This window comes from Pipistrellus kuhlii, unplaced genomic scaffold (assembly GCF_014108245.1).
Source record: "Pipistrellus kuhlii isolate mPipKuh1 unplaced genomic scaffold, mPipKuh1.p scaffold_m20_p_30, whole genome shotgun sequence".
NCBI lineage: Eukaryota > Metazoa > Chordata > Mammalia > Chiroptera > Vespertilionidae > Pipistrellus > Pipistrellus kuhlii.
This window is the reverse complement of record NW_023425530.1, coordinates 817,922-833,270: the sequence shown is the minus strand read 5'-3', so window position 1 is coordinate 833,270 and position 15,349 is coordinate 817,922. Positions and strand designations below refer to the sequence as shown.

The following is a 15,349-nucleotide window of genomic DNA, read 5'->3' as shown; positions in this document are numbered from 1 at the left end:
AAAGCCCCATGCTGCGACCCTACTATCCCCTCCGCAGAGGAGGCCGTCCCACCCCCAGTGGTCTGGGCTGTCCTGCGGGACACAGGCAGCCACGGTGCTCACACCCTGCTCGCCCTCGGGCCCCCACATCTCTCCCCAGGACACTGTCTCTGTCCACCGGCCCAGCTTCTACGCCGAGCGCTTCTTCAAGTTCATGAGCAACACAGTCTTTCGGAAGAACTCCTGTGAGTCGCCCTGGCCTTCTGAGCAGGAGGGACGGGGGTGTGGAGAGGCGAGCAGGCAGCACGAGTGCGGTAAACCAGGGGGCCTCGTTCTGCTGCTTGGCCAGCCTCAGGGCTCAGCCAGGGACTTGGTCCCGAGAACAGGGTAGTCAGGCAGCCGCGCCACACAGGTCCGCACAGGGCCTGGTGCCCATGTCCACATTGGGTTCTGGCTCCGCCTCATTCTGCCTGTGTGGACCTCCAGCCAGTAGAGATCACAGCCCTCAGTTTCCCATCAGCACAGAGCTGTGAGGGCAGCATGTGTTTATACCAGTCCAGCGCCAGCATTCAGCAGGGCTGCCCATAGCCTCGCTCTGTCACTGAGGACATGTGCCTTCGGTGGGCACTGCGATGGTCACCGGCCTAACGGGAAAACTGAGCACCTAGTGTGCGGGGAGCTGCGCTGGCCTCCACGGGAGCAAGGGGAGGACGGGGCCGGGCGATGACAGAGTTACGGGGTTCCCTGCCTCGCATGACCTTGTTGCCGACGAGGATGCTGAGGTCAAGAGAGGCTGAGTTGTTCCTCCAGGCCACACAGCCTGGCTTGGGACCAGGTCCCCAAGGCTTTCCGTTTTCTTGTTTGATGTTGGGCCACAGCTATGGTGGGCTGGGACCAAAGGGGCGAGGCCCCGAAGTGCTCAAATAAACATTGGCAGCTGCTGAGTCAGCTGCTGTTTCTGGAGGGCCCGGGGGGGAGGAGGGGGGTGCGCTAGGTTCCATTTGTGCTGTGGGCAGAGCCGGTGGAAGCAGGGCAGGGCTTTCTCCAGGAAGAGCATTGCTTCTTGGGAATGTCATCCCATTGCCTCCAGGCCCCAGGCCTGAGGAACAGGCTGGAACTGGCACAGTGAGGGCCATGCGCACAGGTGGTGGCCCCTTGGTGCCCACCACTCTTCCATGCGGAGGAGAGATGGAGGTCAGTGGGTCCCTGCCTTGTCGCCGCCCAAGCACATCAACCACTCTCCCTCCCCAGCCCTGAAGTCGTCACCATCCAAGAAGGGCCGTGGTGCCCTGTTGGCGGTCAAGCCCCTGGGACCCACCGCGGCCTTCTCGGCCAGCCAGATCCCCTGCGAGCGGGAGGATGCACAGTACGACCTGCGCGGGGCCCGCAGCTACCCCACGCTGGAGGACGAAGGTGACGGCAGCGGGAGTGGGCACATTTGTGAAGGAGAAATGAGGCCGCTGCTGGGGAAAGACACCATCCCTGGGGGCTTAGAGTTAGGGTGCAGGGAGCAACAATAGCAATGCCGTGTGAGGAAAGGGACCCCCGAAGCTGGGCTAAGCCCGAATGGGAGGGTCCCCTTCCAATTCAATACCTGCAGCTCCCTGGGGGGAGGGAATGGCTGGGACAAGGCCAGGAAGACCTGCGGGGAGAACTAAGCATAGGAAGCACCGCCCTGGAAGGGACACGGAGGCCGGAAGGAGGAAATGCTCAGTGGGGATGGGCCTGATGTTCTGGAGGTCCCTCCAAGCAACCAGGGTCAGAGATTCCAGTCAGGGAGGGGCTGGGGAGTAGCATCAAGGGAGGAACTGCGTGCGCAAAGGTCCTGGGGCAGGACGGTGCCTGGCAGGTTGGAGGAACTGTAAGGAGGCCTGTGGCTGCAGCGGAGTGAGCGAGGGGGGGAGGTGAAGGCAGGGAGTTGATGAAGGCAGGGAGGGCAGGACTGCAGGGAGGCAGTTTGGATTTCAGTTTGAGAGCAGCTGGAAGGTACTGGAATCCTTGTGCTGGGAAAACTGGAGTGACCCGTGGGAGCTGCAGCAGAGCCGAGTCCCTGCAGCAGGCCCTGGGAGCCTGGCTCCCACAGGAACCCACCGCCTCCTCCCACAGGCCGGCCTGACCTCCTGCCCTGCACGCCGCCTTCTTTCGAGGAGGCCACCACTGCATCCATCGCCACAACCCTGTCCTCCACGTCCCTGTCCATCCCAGAGCGGTCCCCCTCAGAGACCTCAGAGCAGCCGAGGTACAGGTGAGCAGGAGGAGGAGGTGGGCCAGCTCAGAGGCAGCCTGCATTCCTAAAGGAGGGGCCCGCACAGGGCCTGGGCGGGTGGGGCAGTGGGAGGCCTCCCTGTCCGTGCCATCTGTTCCACCTGTCTGTGTTCTCTCGGAAGGCGGCGCACACAGTCCTCCGGACCGGACAGCCGGTAAGACGAGACCCTACCCCTCCCTTCCAGTCTCCTCTAGGCTCCACAGTCTGCCCAGCTCCTCCTGCAGAACCCCTTTGTCCCCGTTTCCGCCCTCCCCTTCCCTCCTGCAAGCTCACCCTCCACATTTCCACCCAGAGCCCTCTGTCCTGGGAACAGATGTATTTTAACCATCAATCTTCAGGCTCTAGAGTCACACAGAATCTCGTCACTTGGTGTTTCACTCCCACCTGGTGCCCCCCTCCCCTGTACCTGTTAATTCTTTTTTTTCATTCTAAGAGGTATAAAAGTGCACACAGTGAGATTCTGCCTCTGCTCTATGCCCAGCCCCTTCCCTGGGAGCACCGGCCTAGATATTCTTTCCTCTCTCGGAGACATTTTATGAATATACAAGCAAACATACCCTCAGGCCTGTTTCTCCCTTTTGCTTTGACAAAAGCTGTGGCTCTGTGCCCCTGTTCCTTGCTTTGTCACTTTCCAGATGAAGGTTGTTGCTCTGAGCCTTTGCTGGTTCTCTTCCTTCTCTTTTTTTAAAGATATGATTTTACTAATTTTTAGTGTGGGAGGGGGGGCGCGAGGAAGAGGGATAGAGAGATAGAAACATTGACGAGAGAGAAACATTATCAATCAGCTGCTCCTTACACACCCCCTAACTGGGGATCAAGCCCACAACCCAGGCATGTGTCCTTATTGGGAATTTAACTGTGACCTCAAGGTTTCTAGGTCGATGCTCAACCACTGAACCACACTGGCCAGGCAGTTCTCTTCCTTCTAACAGATTGTTCCTGCTCTTGGGGAATACTTGGGTAGTTCCCAGTTGTTTGATCTTGTCACTCAACTGGAGTGAAATAGGGGTTGCTCTCCAGAATTAGCTATTGAGAAGATAATTCTTGCCAGTTGAAAAGAAAGTCATGGTACAAAGCACATTTAGCGAAAAGTACATCTCCCTCTGTCCAGCTGCCTGCTGGCTGCCCAAAGGCTCTGATCAACCTACACTTGGGGCCTCAGCCTCTGGGCCCCCAAACCACCCCACCCCTAGTTCAGCCATAGGCAGGTTCCAAGCCACCCCAGGTATGGGGGCAACATTCATGTCGCCCGTCATTCATGTGCCCCTGTGGTGCCAGAGTCCCAGGACAACCCCAAGTGGATGGTCATTTGCTGTCCCCTCCAAGCCCCCAGGGGGGCATAGCAGCCAAAAGGGCTAGGCCTGAGCTAGACCTGCTTAAGGCGCTGGTGGGTTGACACGTAGAGATAGCACCTCAGACCTCATGGGACTGAAATCAGCTCCTGCTCAGAGCTCAGCTGGAGCACCTGGGAAGTGGAGGTGGTGAGGAGGGAAACTGAGCATGCCATCCCATTGCCTCCAGGCCCCAGGAGGAGGCAGGCGCAGAGGAGGACCTGCAGCAGATCACAGTGCAGGTGGAGCCCCCATGCAGTGTGGAGATAGTGGTCCCTAAGAAGGAGGAAGAGGGGTGAGTAACCGTCCGGTCCATGTGGCCCAATGCTCTCCTGTTGCTTGGTTTCTGTACTCAACTTTTGCCCCAGTCTCATTGGCTGAGCATGGTCACATGGCCAGCTGGCAGCAAGGCAGGCTGGGAAATTTAGTCCACATTCTGGGGAGCAGAGGCATGGGAATGGGGCTTCAGGAACTGAGGTGCTGACGAGCAGTTTCACTCACAGAGCTGCATGTATTGTGTCAGTCCAGGGATTATACCTCGGTGGTGTCTGCGATTTTTTCTCCTCCCTTCCCTCACTCTTAGTCTTGCCTGCACTTGTGAGAGGATGACTGGCCAGTTTCTTCAAAGGACCACTTTTGGTCTTAGTCACCCTTCCTCCTCTCATATTTTGTTCTTGTTTTATGCACTTTAACTCAGTCATTTCTTTCTTCTAACTTCGGATTTGTTTTCTCACTTGTTTTTTTTTCTTCAGCATAGGTTGAGTGCTTAAGTTCCTTTTTTTTTCTTTAGTAAGAGGCTCTTAAGGCTATGCATTTTCCTCTGAGTGTTGCTTTTACTGTCCCAATAGTTTTGACATGAAGCAATTCCTTTTTATGTTTGCTCATGTATAGATAGCTAATGATTTTTCTCTTGAGGTGTCCTTTTAGATCTAAGGTAGTGAAGCTTACCTGGGGGTGGTCCTGCCCACTGACAACATTGGGCAATGTATGGGGACATCTGTGGTTGTCAAGTGGGGGTGCTCCTGGCATTGAGTGGGTGGGGGCCAGGGATGCTACCCAGTATCCCACAGTGCTCATGACAGCCCCCCACAGAGAGTGACCCAGCCCTGATATCAGCAGCGCTCAAGGAGAGAGACCATGGACTGAGGTTTATTCAGGAATGTGTCTGCACTCCTGGGTACCTAAGGATTTTTTTTATTTTTTGCCCTTTTAGTACTTAACTCTAATGTTACTTTTGAGTTGAAAAGTGGCCTTAAAAAACCTATGCTATTTTTTTCTAAACAGATTAAAGTCTTTATGTCAAGTACACCATTAGTTTTTTTGTTTGTTTGTTTTTTAATATCCATGGACATATGGGAGAAATGTGTATTTTCTGCCGGGGAATGGAAAGTCCTCTGTTCTGTCAGTGTATTAATTGTTGTCATTCAGTTTCTTTATGTCTTATTTCTCATCTGTTTGGTCTAGTTAATTCTATAACTTAGAATTTCTGTTCTTTTTTTTTTTTTTTTTTTTTTTTTTGCTGTTCTATTTTAAGAGGCCTTAGCATTTACACCACATTCCCAGGCTTCTCTTTGCCATTAAGAGTTTACTTTACACACACACGTGCACACATGCACTTCCAGTCTCTGCCACTGTGCGTTTTCGCTGAAGCCTTGCAGTGTAACATATGACTCAGTCTTTGCCCAGAAAAGCAACCTGACCTGAAACATGACTGAAGAACAACTTAGGGATACTCTTGTCACCTAGAGCTTGTCATGTATTCATGAGATGAATATTACGTAGCAATCACATAGCCTTCCGCCGAGGCCTGGGCGTGATTCTCGCCATCTCTCTCAGTGTCAGTCTCCTCTCTGTGACACGGAACAGCAGCAAACCCTTCCCAAGGGGGACGCAGTGGATTCACTCACACAAGGCTCTTTAGCAGGCTTGTGTATCATAAGTGCTCAGACTGCACGTCCCCACTTTACAGATGAGTAACTTAGGCTCAGAGAAGGAAAGGGAGGCTTTACGTTCACCCAGCTCTCTGTAGAGGGTCCAGGGGGAATAAGTGGCAAGGCCAGGACAGTTCGTGTGCCTGGGGGAGGGGAGAGGTCCAGGTAGACCAGTTATTACCTGGGTCATGACAAAACTGGGTGGTGGTCAGTTTTATTTGGCTTCCTAAGACTTGTCTGCTTGGTGACACACTGATGGAGGAGGGGGGAGAGGGATGAGGGGAGTGGGCTAGGAAAGGATGATCCCGCTGAGAGTCTGGCCTTCCCTGTCCCCAGGGTGGAGGCTTCCCCGGCCTGTGCCTCTGCCATCGTGGTGGAAGCCGAAACCGCCAGCCAGGCCTCAGAGCCCGCCAGCCAGGCCTCGGATGAGGAGGACACGCCCGCCACCGACATCTACTTTGTAAGTCCTCCAGGGGCTCTCATCGCAGGGCCCTCGACCCACATGTGCTCACACATGCACATTCGCTGACAGGCCCGCACACATGGACACACATTATCATACCTATATACACATGCACATGTGTACTCATGTTCACAAGCACACACTCCAGCATTTGTACACTTCACACTGACAGATGGACACACACACACTCACATTTGAAAGGCACACACACACCTGCACACGCTCTTGCACACCACACTTACATTGCTCTTAACATGCTCACGGCACTCACGTGGTATTCTCTTGAACACATGCACACTCACGTGGTATGTGAGCAGCCCGCCTCATACCCAGGCCAGGCCATCCCAAGGCCAGGAAACTTCCCTGGGCCTTGCTCCCCAGACCTTCTGACCACTGCCTGGCGACAGCCAAGGCCCCAGCTGTGCCACCCTGACCCCTGGGAATCACCCTAGTCCTCACGCTCTCAGCCCCAATGGGCCCCGGTCCTTGGTCTGTGCTGGAAATGCTGTGGGTCTTCTCCTCCTGGTGATGGGCGTGGCTGGGTGCTTGTCCTTAAGGGGGTGAGGGAAATGTGAAGGGGCAGGTGGGCCTCCACTGTTCCTCAACAAGGCGGGGTTCGTCAGAGCAGGAAGGGGCCTTGCCCTGGAGACTGGGGCCTCCCTCCCAAATCTGGGGTCACCTCCCCCTTGCATCTCCTGTAGGCAGACAGATTAGATGAGCCAGGAACCTGGGTGAGGTAGGTACTGGGTGGCCACGAGCCTGCAAAGTCTAGTCCACTGGCCCTGGATGGTGGTCAGGGGTCAGATGGCCCCAGGTGCAACGGAGAGTGCCAGATGCTGCAGCCCAGCTGCCTGACCTCTTCCCAAACCTCCATTTTCATCTCTGCCCCCAAGAGAAGGTGAGCTGCGGGCTGCCCCACTGCCCTAGTCCTGGCGCCTGGCCTCAAACTCCAGGCCTGGGTGGGCCTGACCCTCTGCTGCTATCGCTGCTTCTTAACTACCACCACCCTGCTGTCCTGAGCCAGTGCTGCTGGGTCACAGGGCCCTGCCAGGAACTGCAGGGGGCACACTGTATGCATGTCCCTACAAGCCATCCTTTTCCCATCCCTGGGGGCTTAACTTGTGTCCTTTCTCTCGAATCCTGTGTGAGGCAGTTGGGCTGTGTCCTGTGAATGGGTGGCTGGGCCACAAGGGGCAGCGGAGAAGGTAGAGGCCACAGTGTGACCCTGACACCCCCAAACTCTCCTACTGCTTTGCCATTGACTCACCTGCCCTGCCTAGCACCCTCCCCACCTGACCTTCCTGACCTCAGCTGGATTCTGCATTCCTGTCCCCTCATCCTGTCCTCTCTTTGCCTCCTCTGCCCTCCTGGCCCACCCAGTTCACGGATGGGAGGTACTGGATTTACTCTCCCCGGCATCGCCGACTGCGGGCCATGACGCTGAGCTCCTCGGGGACTGTAAGTGACCACAGCAGGCCTCCAGGAAGCCCAGCCCCTGCCCCGTTGCCCGGGGCAGCCAGGAGCCTCAGGGCCTGGCCGTCCCTCTTCCTCCGAGAAGGGACTTGGGGAAAATAATAATGACAACTTTGCAGGGTCCCTGCTGTGTGTGTCCTGTAGGAATGTCACTTAATCTCCTGTGAAGTTAGCATCAGCGGCCAGCAGGTACATGGCTGGTGCTCAGCGAGCCTTGCCATGGTGGAATCTACATTTTTTAAAATAAATCTTTATTATTTATATTATTACAAATGTTCCTCATTTTTTCCCCCTCCATTGCTCCCCTCCACCAAGTTCCCACCCCACCCTCTGCCCTTTCCCCACCCCCCATTGTCCTCATCCATAGGTGCACAGTTTGTGTTCAGTCTCTTCCGGCACCCCCCACTCCTCTATTCCCTGAGAATCATCAGTCCACTTCCCTTCCATACCTCTGATTCTATTATATTCACCAGTTAATATTGTTCATCAAATTTTTAATTCCCTTGGTTTTTAGATTCACTTGTTGATAGTTACATATTTGTTGTTAATAATTTTTATCTTTATTTTCTTCCTCTTCCTAAAGAACCCCCTTCAGCAATTCATATAATTCTGGTTTGGTGGTGATGAACTCCTTTAGCTTTTTTTTTTTTTAATTTTATTTGTGAAGCTCTTTAACTGGCCTCCGATTCTCAGTGATAGCTTTGCTGGGTAGAGTAATTTTGGCTGTAGGTTCTTGTTATTCATCACCTTGAATATTTTTTGCCATTCCCGTCTGGCCTGCATGGTTTCTGTTGAGAAATCAGCTGACAATCGTATGGGTGCTCCTTTATAGGTAACTACCTGCTTTGCTCTTGCTGCTTTTAATATTCTCTCTTTGTCTTTTGCTCTTGGAATTTTAATTATGATGTGTCTTGGTGTGGTCCTCTTTGGATTCCTTTTGTTTGGGGTTCTGTGCGCTTCCTGGACTTGTAAGTCTATTTCTTTCACCAGGTGGGGGAAGTTTTCTGTCACTATTTCTTCCAATATGTTTTTGGTATCTTGCTCTCTCTTTTCTTCTGGGACCCCCATAATTCTGATGTTGGTTCGCTTGAAGTTGTCCCAGAGGTTTCTTACACTATCTTCAACTTTCTGGATTCTCTTGTTTTCTTGCTTCTGCGGAGGAGTGTCCTCTGGCTCTTTGTGTTTCAAATCTTTGACTTAATTCTTGTGATCTTTCATTGTTTTTAGGACTCTATATAATATTTTTTATTTCAGACAGTGTATTCTTTATTTCTAGTTGATCCCTTTTCGTATCCTCATAGGTCTCATTTATTTTATCAGCCTTTTCTAGGAAATTCTTGAAAAACCTTATAACTGTGGTTTTGAACTCTGTATCCAGTCGCTTGTTGTACTCCATTTCTTTCATTTGTGATCTGTTTTCTTGTCTCGGCATTTTCGCTGTTTCCCTGAGTTGGTAGGGTGGCTTTGTGTGCTAAGGGGTCCTATATGGTTCAGTGGGTCAGCCTCCCAGTTACCTGAGGTAGACACTCTTGGTGCACCCTTTTGTGGACTGTGTGTACAGCCTTGTTGTAGTTAAGTCTTGATTGTTGTTGGTATCATTGGGAGGAACTGACCTCCAGGCCAATTTGCTATGAGGATCTGCTATGTCTATGCCAGGAGACAGCCTTATTCGACTAGACTTGCAAATTGCAAAAGCCTCTGTGCTCAGTCAGCTTGGATGGGGAGGAGTTTCAGGGTGGAGCCTACAGCCTTGGCTTCCCCCCTGCCCCTCCCTATCAGATTCCTGAGTCTCAGTGTTCCTCAGTACTTGTAATGTTCCTTCGGTACTTGCTGCAAACACCTCTGAGAGCAAGATGCCCTCGAGTTTCGCCCACTACCAGACAGTCTAGTCTCGCCCCCCAATGAGCCCAGAACTGGGGTTCAGTGCAATTAGAAGTGGGGGTCAGTCCAGTCCGGAGCTTTTGTCTCCTTCCCACTATGACAATCAACAGTCTGTCCTCTACACGCATTCACGTGCACGCCTCCAGAGCTCTGCCTTTTGCTGCTCGCCCAAGTTCCCACCTTCCAGCCCAGATTCCCTCTGTATGAGCCTGGGTCCCCAGGGTCTCTCCCAGAACTGGGGTTCAGTGTAGTCGGAACTGGAGTTCAGAGCAGTCAGAACTGGGGTTCAGCACAGTCCAGAGCTTTTATCTCCTTCCCGCTAGGGAACGCCAGCCAGGCACTCAGTCTCCCCTCCTCTCTGGCTCCGTCCTCTCCCCACACGCACACCGTGTCTCTGTACCTTAGGCTTTTACAGCTCCTCTGATTTTCCTTCTGGTTTTCTCTTTCCTTCTAGTTGTAGAATTTCCAGTCAGTCAACTTTCCTATAGTTCTGGATAATGTCCATTTTGTATTTTAGGTGTATTTTTGAAATTGTTGTGCGAGGCTGCAGTTAGGCGTTTACCTATGCCGCCATCTTGGTTTCTCTCTCAGAATCTACATTTGAACCCCAGCCCCAGGCCACCTCTTCCCAACCCTTCTAAGCAAGGGACAAATCAAACGGACACTTCTCTGCTGATGGCTCCCCAAGGGGCATCTGCCCTTCTGATGGGGATGGTCAATGGGTCAGTGAGGACTGCAAAGCTGGGCTCTTAGCTGCAGGAGAGAGGAGTTAGTATCTTCATATCCACTTCACAGATGGAATAACTGAGGCCTCTGCTCCTCAGGGAGCCCACGAGAGCACACAGTTTAGACAAATTCGAAGTCCAGCCTCTGTGTAGTTGACACTCATCCACCCAGTGAGATGCTATGTAGATGTCATGCAGCAATGACCTTATCAGTCCTATTATTATCATTATAAACAATTAATGAAGGGCCCAGAGAGGCCAAGTAACCTGCCCAGAGCTGCACAGTGTGAACAGGTGGATCAGGGTAAAGAACTGGAGAGTTTCTGTTCTCAAGAGGAGGCTCACATCACGGCCCCAACAGTAACCCCACTGCTTGCCACTGGGTATCAAGACTACTTCGCCAGAGCCTCCGGCCACACTGTCTTCCCATCACCCATCAGCTGGGGACGCACAGCACCCCCTAGGGATCTCTGGGGGGAGCAGTTTGCAAAGGGGCCTGGAAGGGGTCGACCTGGACTTTAAAAAACACAGGTTGGGTGGAAAGGAAGCAGAAGAGTGTCTGCAGGGGGCGCAGTGGAAACCGAAGTGTGGAGGCTGGATGGGAGGACAGGAAGTCTGGATGGGAGGACAGGAAGGGCCCTCAGGCCTGCAGGAAGATGAGCCCTTGGCCTAACTCTAGTGGGGTCATCCCCAGTTTCTGGGTCCCTCCCTCCCCCAGACCCATCTCTCTATAGAGGGTCCAGGGGGCCCTCTTTTCTCATGTTTTGAGTCCCAGCAGGGCAGCTAGGTCGGTGTCAATCCCTCCTGCAGCTGCCCTGTGCTGGGCACTGGATACAAGCAGCCCCCAGTCACCCTGGCCCTGCCTTCAGGCTCCCAGGGGGGCAGGGGAGGCGGAGCGAGCTGCTGCCGATGAGCAGGGTTTTGTATTGTGCCATCACCGTGTGAAGGAGTGAGTGGGGTCTACAGTAGTGTCTTGTCCCGCTGCCCCATGTGCCTTTGTGCCAGTCCACAGATGGGCACAGGGGTCTGGCCTGTGAGAGTGGCAGGAGAGGTGCTGAGCAGACACAGGTTGGGGGAAGCAGCAGGTGGGCTCTGAGGGGCAGTGAGTGCAGGAGAGGTGGGTCTGGGGCTTGTTGGTTGTGGCTGTGGTAGGTTTAGGGCCTGGGGACAGCCAGGTGGACATGGCCAGGGGAGGTGTGTTCAGGCCTGGTGGAAGAAAGAAGACAGCTGAGGAGGCCTCCAGGGCCCAGGGAGATTTTTGAGACGAAAGCAGATCTGGCAGGGAAGCACGCCTGCCCCCAATCTGATGACAAAATGGGGAACCCCTTCCCCAGACACAGCTGGAAGAGCACTAGGCCACCCACCACCTTGCACCTTTAAGCGCCCCCAGAGCTTGCATGGCAGGTGAGATCTGGGCTTGGGCACTGCTGGGCTAGTGTCACGGATGGGCAGAGGAGGAGGAGAGGACAGCACAGTAACCAAGCTCCTGCCACCCTTCCTCCCCGCCCTGCCGGCACGCCCCTACTGCACTCACTGCTTCCTGCCGCCCTCCCTGCCTGCTCAGGCCACTCAGCCCCGGTCCTGCCCATCTCGAGGCCCATCCAGGTTGGGGGCAGGTCCCCATCAGGGCGAGGGCAGCCGGGGGCCGAGCTGCCCACTTGTCCTGCATTGGGGGTCCGCCTCTTTTATTTCTGTTTCTTCCTTCCTCCCTCTCACCTCTCTGGTGCCTCCTCACACCCTGCTCTTCTTCTGCGCCCTTCCTGCACGTGCCGCCTGCCCGCCCTCCAGCCCACCGATGAGAGGAGCTGGGTGTACTCCCCGCTCCACTATAGCGCACAGGCCCACTCAGCCTCCGACGGCGAGAGCGACACAGTAAGTGTGCCCATGGCCCGCCAGCCTGGCCTACTGGGGCTGAGAGCACCCCGAGGACTGAGGGGAAATAAGTCTGGGGCGGGAGGGGTAGGCCTGGGCTCTGACTGTGTGGGAGCCCATATGTAAGTACGGTGGGGTCTGTGTCCAGCCCTCACGGCATGAGGAGTCCCTGGCCTGAGGCAGCAGTGGTGGGGCCAGGCCACATCACGGGAGGCCCAGCGGGTGGGGGGTCCAGCCGTGGCGCATCTTGCCCTCACCTGCCTCTCTTGCCTCCTGCAGTAATTCCCGCGAACTACCAACCCATAGGAGTGGAGCATACACCTGGCCAGCCCAGCTCGGCCCAGAGCACAGGAGGTGCCCACCTGGCTGCCGCTGGCTCTCGCTCGCCCGCCTCCTCCCCTTGGCGATGGTCACTGATGCTCCGGGCTGCAAAGCAGTGCCCCGGTTCCGTCAACTACCTGCGCCTGTGATACTGTGAACCTTCCTGAGTTTCCGATCATGTATTTATTTTGGGTCCTTACTCTTTGCACAGAGACGGCGGCACACGGCTGCTTTTTTACAAAAAACAGCAACAAAAAACACACACACCACGGGAAAAGAAGACACTTTGTTCTATGCACTTTTTGGTTCTTTGCTATGCTTGCATGTGTCTTGCTGAGAGAACAAGGCTCATTGGCTTTGAGGACCTGTGTCCCATGGTCCAGCCGTTCCAGGTGAAAATCCTGCTCTGAGTTTCCGCAGGCGCCGCCCTGCTCCACCTCAGGGATGTGGACGTCTCTCCATCCACGTGGACCGCTTAGTGTCTGGAAGATAGGGCCCACGTGATGGGAGACACCTTTTCAAAGGATTTCCAAAACGTCCGACTCAGAGGAGGCAGCTGGGCCCTTAGCCACGGGACTTCCAGAGAGCTGGAGCAGGCCCTCCCCATGGGCAGGCGCAAGGCCCAGAGGGACAGACTCTGCAGCAAGAGGCCCCCCATGATGGGTGGGCAGCCTCTCTTTCATTTTTAATTGATGAAGACACCTGTGCAGATTAAAGGAAAAAGTTCTTTAATGAGAAACAGTATTTTTTCCGTCATCTTCAACAGGGGCAGCCATTCCTGGGCCCCGAGCCCCACTGGGTGATGCCAGGATACCCTGAGGGGGCTGCTGTAGCCAACAGCTTTGCAGAGTCTCTCACACCCCCACCTACACACACTCCCACCTCCTGAGAGGAAATGTCAGTAATGGCTGCCCCTTGCCCACTCCGTGGACCCCCACCAGCTCAGGCCCACATGGGAACAGCTGGGAACCAGCCTGGAATAGAAGCCACATCTTTTGGAAGAATTCCTCGCCAGCCCCTGCCTCCCTGGGGGAGCCTGAGGCAGCCAGATAACTCACTGATCTAGGAATCTGACTTTTTGAGTCCTTTGCAAGCTGCATATACTGTTGCTGGTTCTTGCTATGCAGGTCCCCCCTCATCCCACCTCAGCAGCCTGCTGGAGGGAACTGTTGGTCTGGCTGCTGTCCCCCCTCCCTGGAGAACCAGGCTGCACCCCGAAGGCTCTCCTCTTGCTGGGTGTGCAGGGGCAGCACCTCAACTCTGAGCAGAGCCTTGGGAGACACTCCATGCAGCCTGGAGAAGGGGGGCCTCAGAGAACCCCCAGAATAAGCTTGCAGGTACCCCTAACAAGAAGCAAGACAGCATTCTCTCCCTACTTCCCAAGAAGCACTTGTCCAGAGCCTGGGGAACATCCTCACCTGGACTTCAGACCAGTGCTGTCTGCAGACACCCTGGCCACAAGTCCCCAGTCTGCTCCTGACCAGTCCCACCAAGAAGGCAGGCAGACTCCTGAAGGCGCATCTCAGACCTGGAGGACTTAACGGGGACAGCTGCATCACCCAGACACCAACGTGAGGGTCACCGCCCAGGCCCCCGAGGCTGGGCACAGACATCGAACCCCGGCGGGGATGACGGGAGCAGCACAGCCCTGGGGCAGTGGGCCCTGCGTCCATGCCATCCTCGGTCAGTTTGGAAACGAGCCCAGTCCCTGCTGGGCCCCTTGGGCTCTCCTGAGGGAAACACGGAACAAATGCAGTGGTTGGATGCTGACTCTTAGGAGAAATTTGCAAACCTCCTGGATGTGGCGTTTCTGTGTTCATGTTAAGTCAGAAAGGCCCCTTTGGAGACCCATTTTGTGTTGTATTCTTTGTCCCAGGACTGTGCTGATGGGAGGCATTTGTCCATTCTTTTCTGGGCGGGGGGCGGGGTTGGGGGCAGGAGGCAAGACCTTATTTATAACTGTAGTGGACCCATGGACTTCCTCAGACCCCTGACCAGGAAGGCCTGGATCAGCCCACCTCGCCGTCACCCACCGGCCCCCCAAGGATGGAAATCTGTTAATGGCCCCACTTCTCTCCTGACTCATCTCTGATAGCCGCTGTCGCGAGAACCTGGGCAGCGGGGTCTGACTTGCTGTACTGTAAAAACGAAAGGCATTTCTCGAGGCTGACAAGGTAGAACCTTCTGTGTGTCCCCCTGCCAGCCTCTCAAACCTCCCCCACCACCACCACCTGGCTTAGTGCAATACTCCCATCCCTGATGGGGTCTCTTGCCATGGTACTGTCACCACAGCCCACGGTCCCCATCCCAACCTTGTTTTTATGGCTGAACTGATTTCAAAACACAACGAAACTGCAAACCTTGTGTGTCTTAATTCGCACCGGGGCTTCCGCGTGCTCAGCCCCTGGTCTAGTACGTGACAATCCGGAGCACAGCCTCCTGGGCACCTCCGTGTCCTTACAGCCACTGCTGGCCCTGACAACACTCATGTGCAGCCCCGGCCCCCCCACCCCTCCCTCTTTTTATGTTGAAGAGATCTCTAATAAATCGGGTAATACGCATCTGTTGCCTCTGCCTCTCTATGCGTTCCTGTGGTCTAGGAGTTTGAGGACCCGCTTTGAACAAAACAAACCCTCAGGAGATTTAAAATAACAACAGGACCCAAATGTTTTGTTTTATTGACCGCTTTGAGAGAGAAACATCAATTTGTTGTTCCGTTTATTTATGCATTCATTGGTTGATTCTGTGCCCTTACTAGGGGGATCAAACCCACAACCTTGGCGTATTAGAATGACTCTCCAACCAACTGAACTACCCGGTCAGGGCCAGGACCCAAATGTCTTAATTGCCTTAATAGCTGTGGCCTCCTGGATTTTAGTTCACCTTGAAAAACTTTTAAAAGCTTCTGACATCACCCTCGCCGGTAGGGCATGTACCTTGGTTGCAGGCTCCATCCCTGACCCTGTACAGGAGGCAACCAATCCATGTGGCTCTCTCACATCTATGTTACATCTCCCCCTCCCTTCTACTCTGTCTAAAAATAAATGGGGGGGAAATGTCCTTGGGTGAGGATTAACAAAAATAAAAGCTTCTGATATCATTGCAGC

The 15,349-nt window shown here is 54.4% G+C and overlaps 1 protein-coding gene across 8 annotated transcripts in view; it reads left to right on the top strand.

Moving 5' to 3' along the window:
* Positions 1-14,803, top strand: part of PIP5K1C (phosphatidylinositol-4-phosphate 5-kinase type 1 gamma) — a 51,175-nt gene extending 36,372 nt beyond the window's left edge. Inside the window, exons 11-19 of one of the 8 annotated variants that reach the window (XR_004991855.2) lie at positions 140-224; positions 1,231-1,392; positions 2,086-2,218; positions 2,367-2,399; positions 3,767-3,871; positions 5,844-5,967; positions 7,351-7,470; positions 7,518-7,676; positions 9,923-11,831. Coding sequence is in view for 4 of the 8 variants with exons in the window: in XM_036459889.2 (XP_036315782.1) it covers positions 140-224; positions 1,231-1,392; positions 2,086-2,224; positions 2,367-2,399; positions 3,767-3,871; positions 5,844-5,967; positions 7,351-7,428; positions 11,838-11,921; positions 12,201-12,203 (813 nt within the window). In the remaining 4 variants the exon portion in view is untranslated. The other 7 variants (XR_004991854.2, XM_036459889.2, XR_004991857.2 and 4 more) reach the window with 7 other exon arrangements.
* Positions 14,804-15,349: the final 546 nt, after the last annotated feature.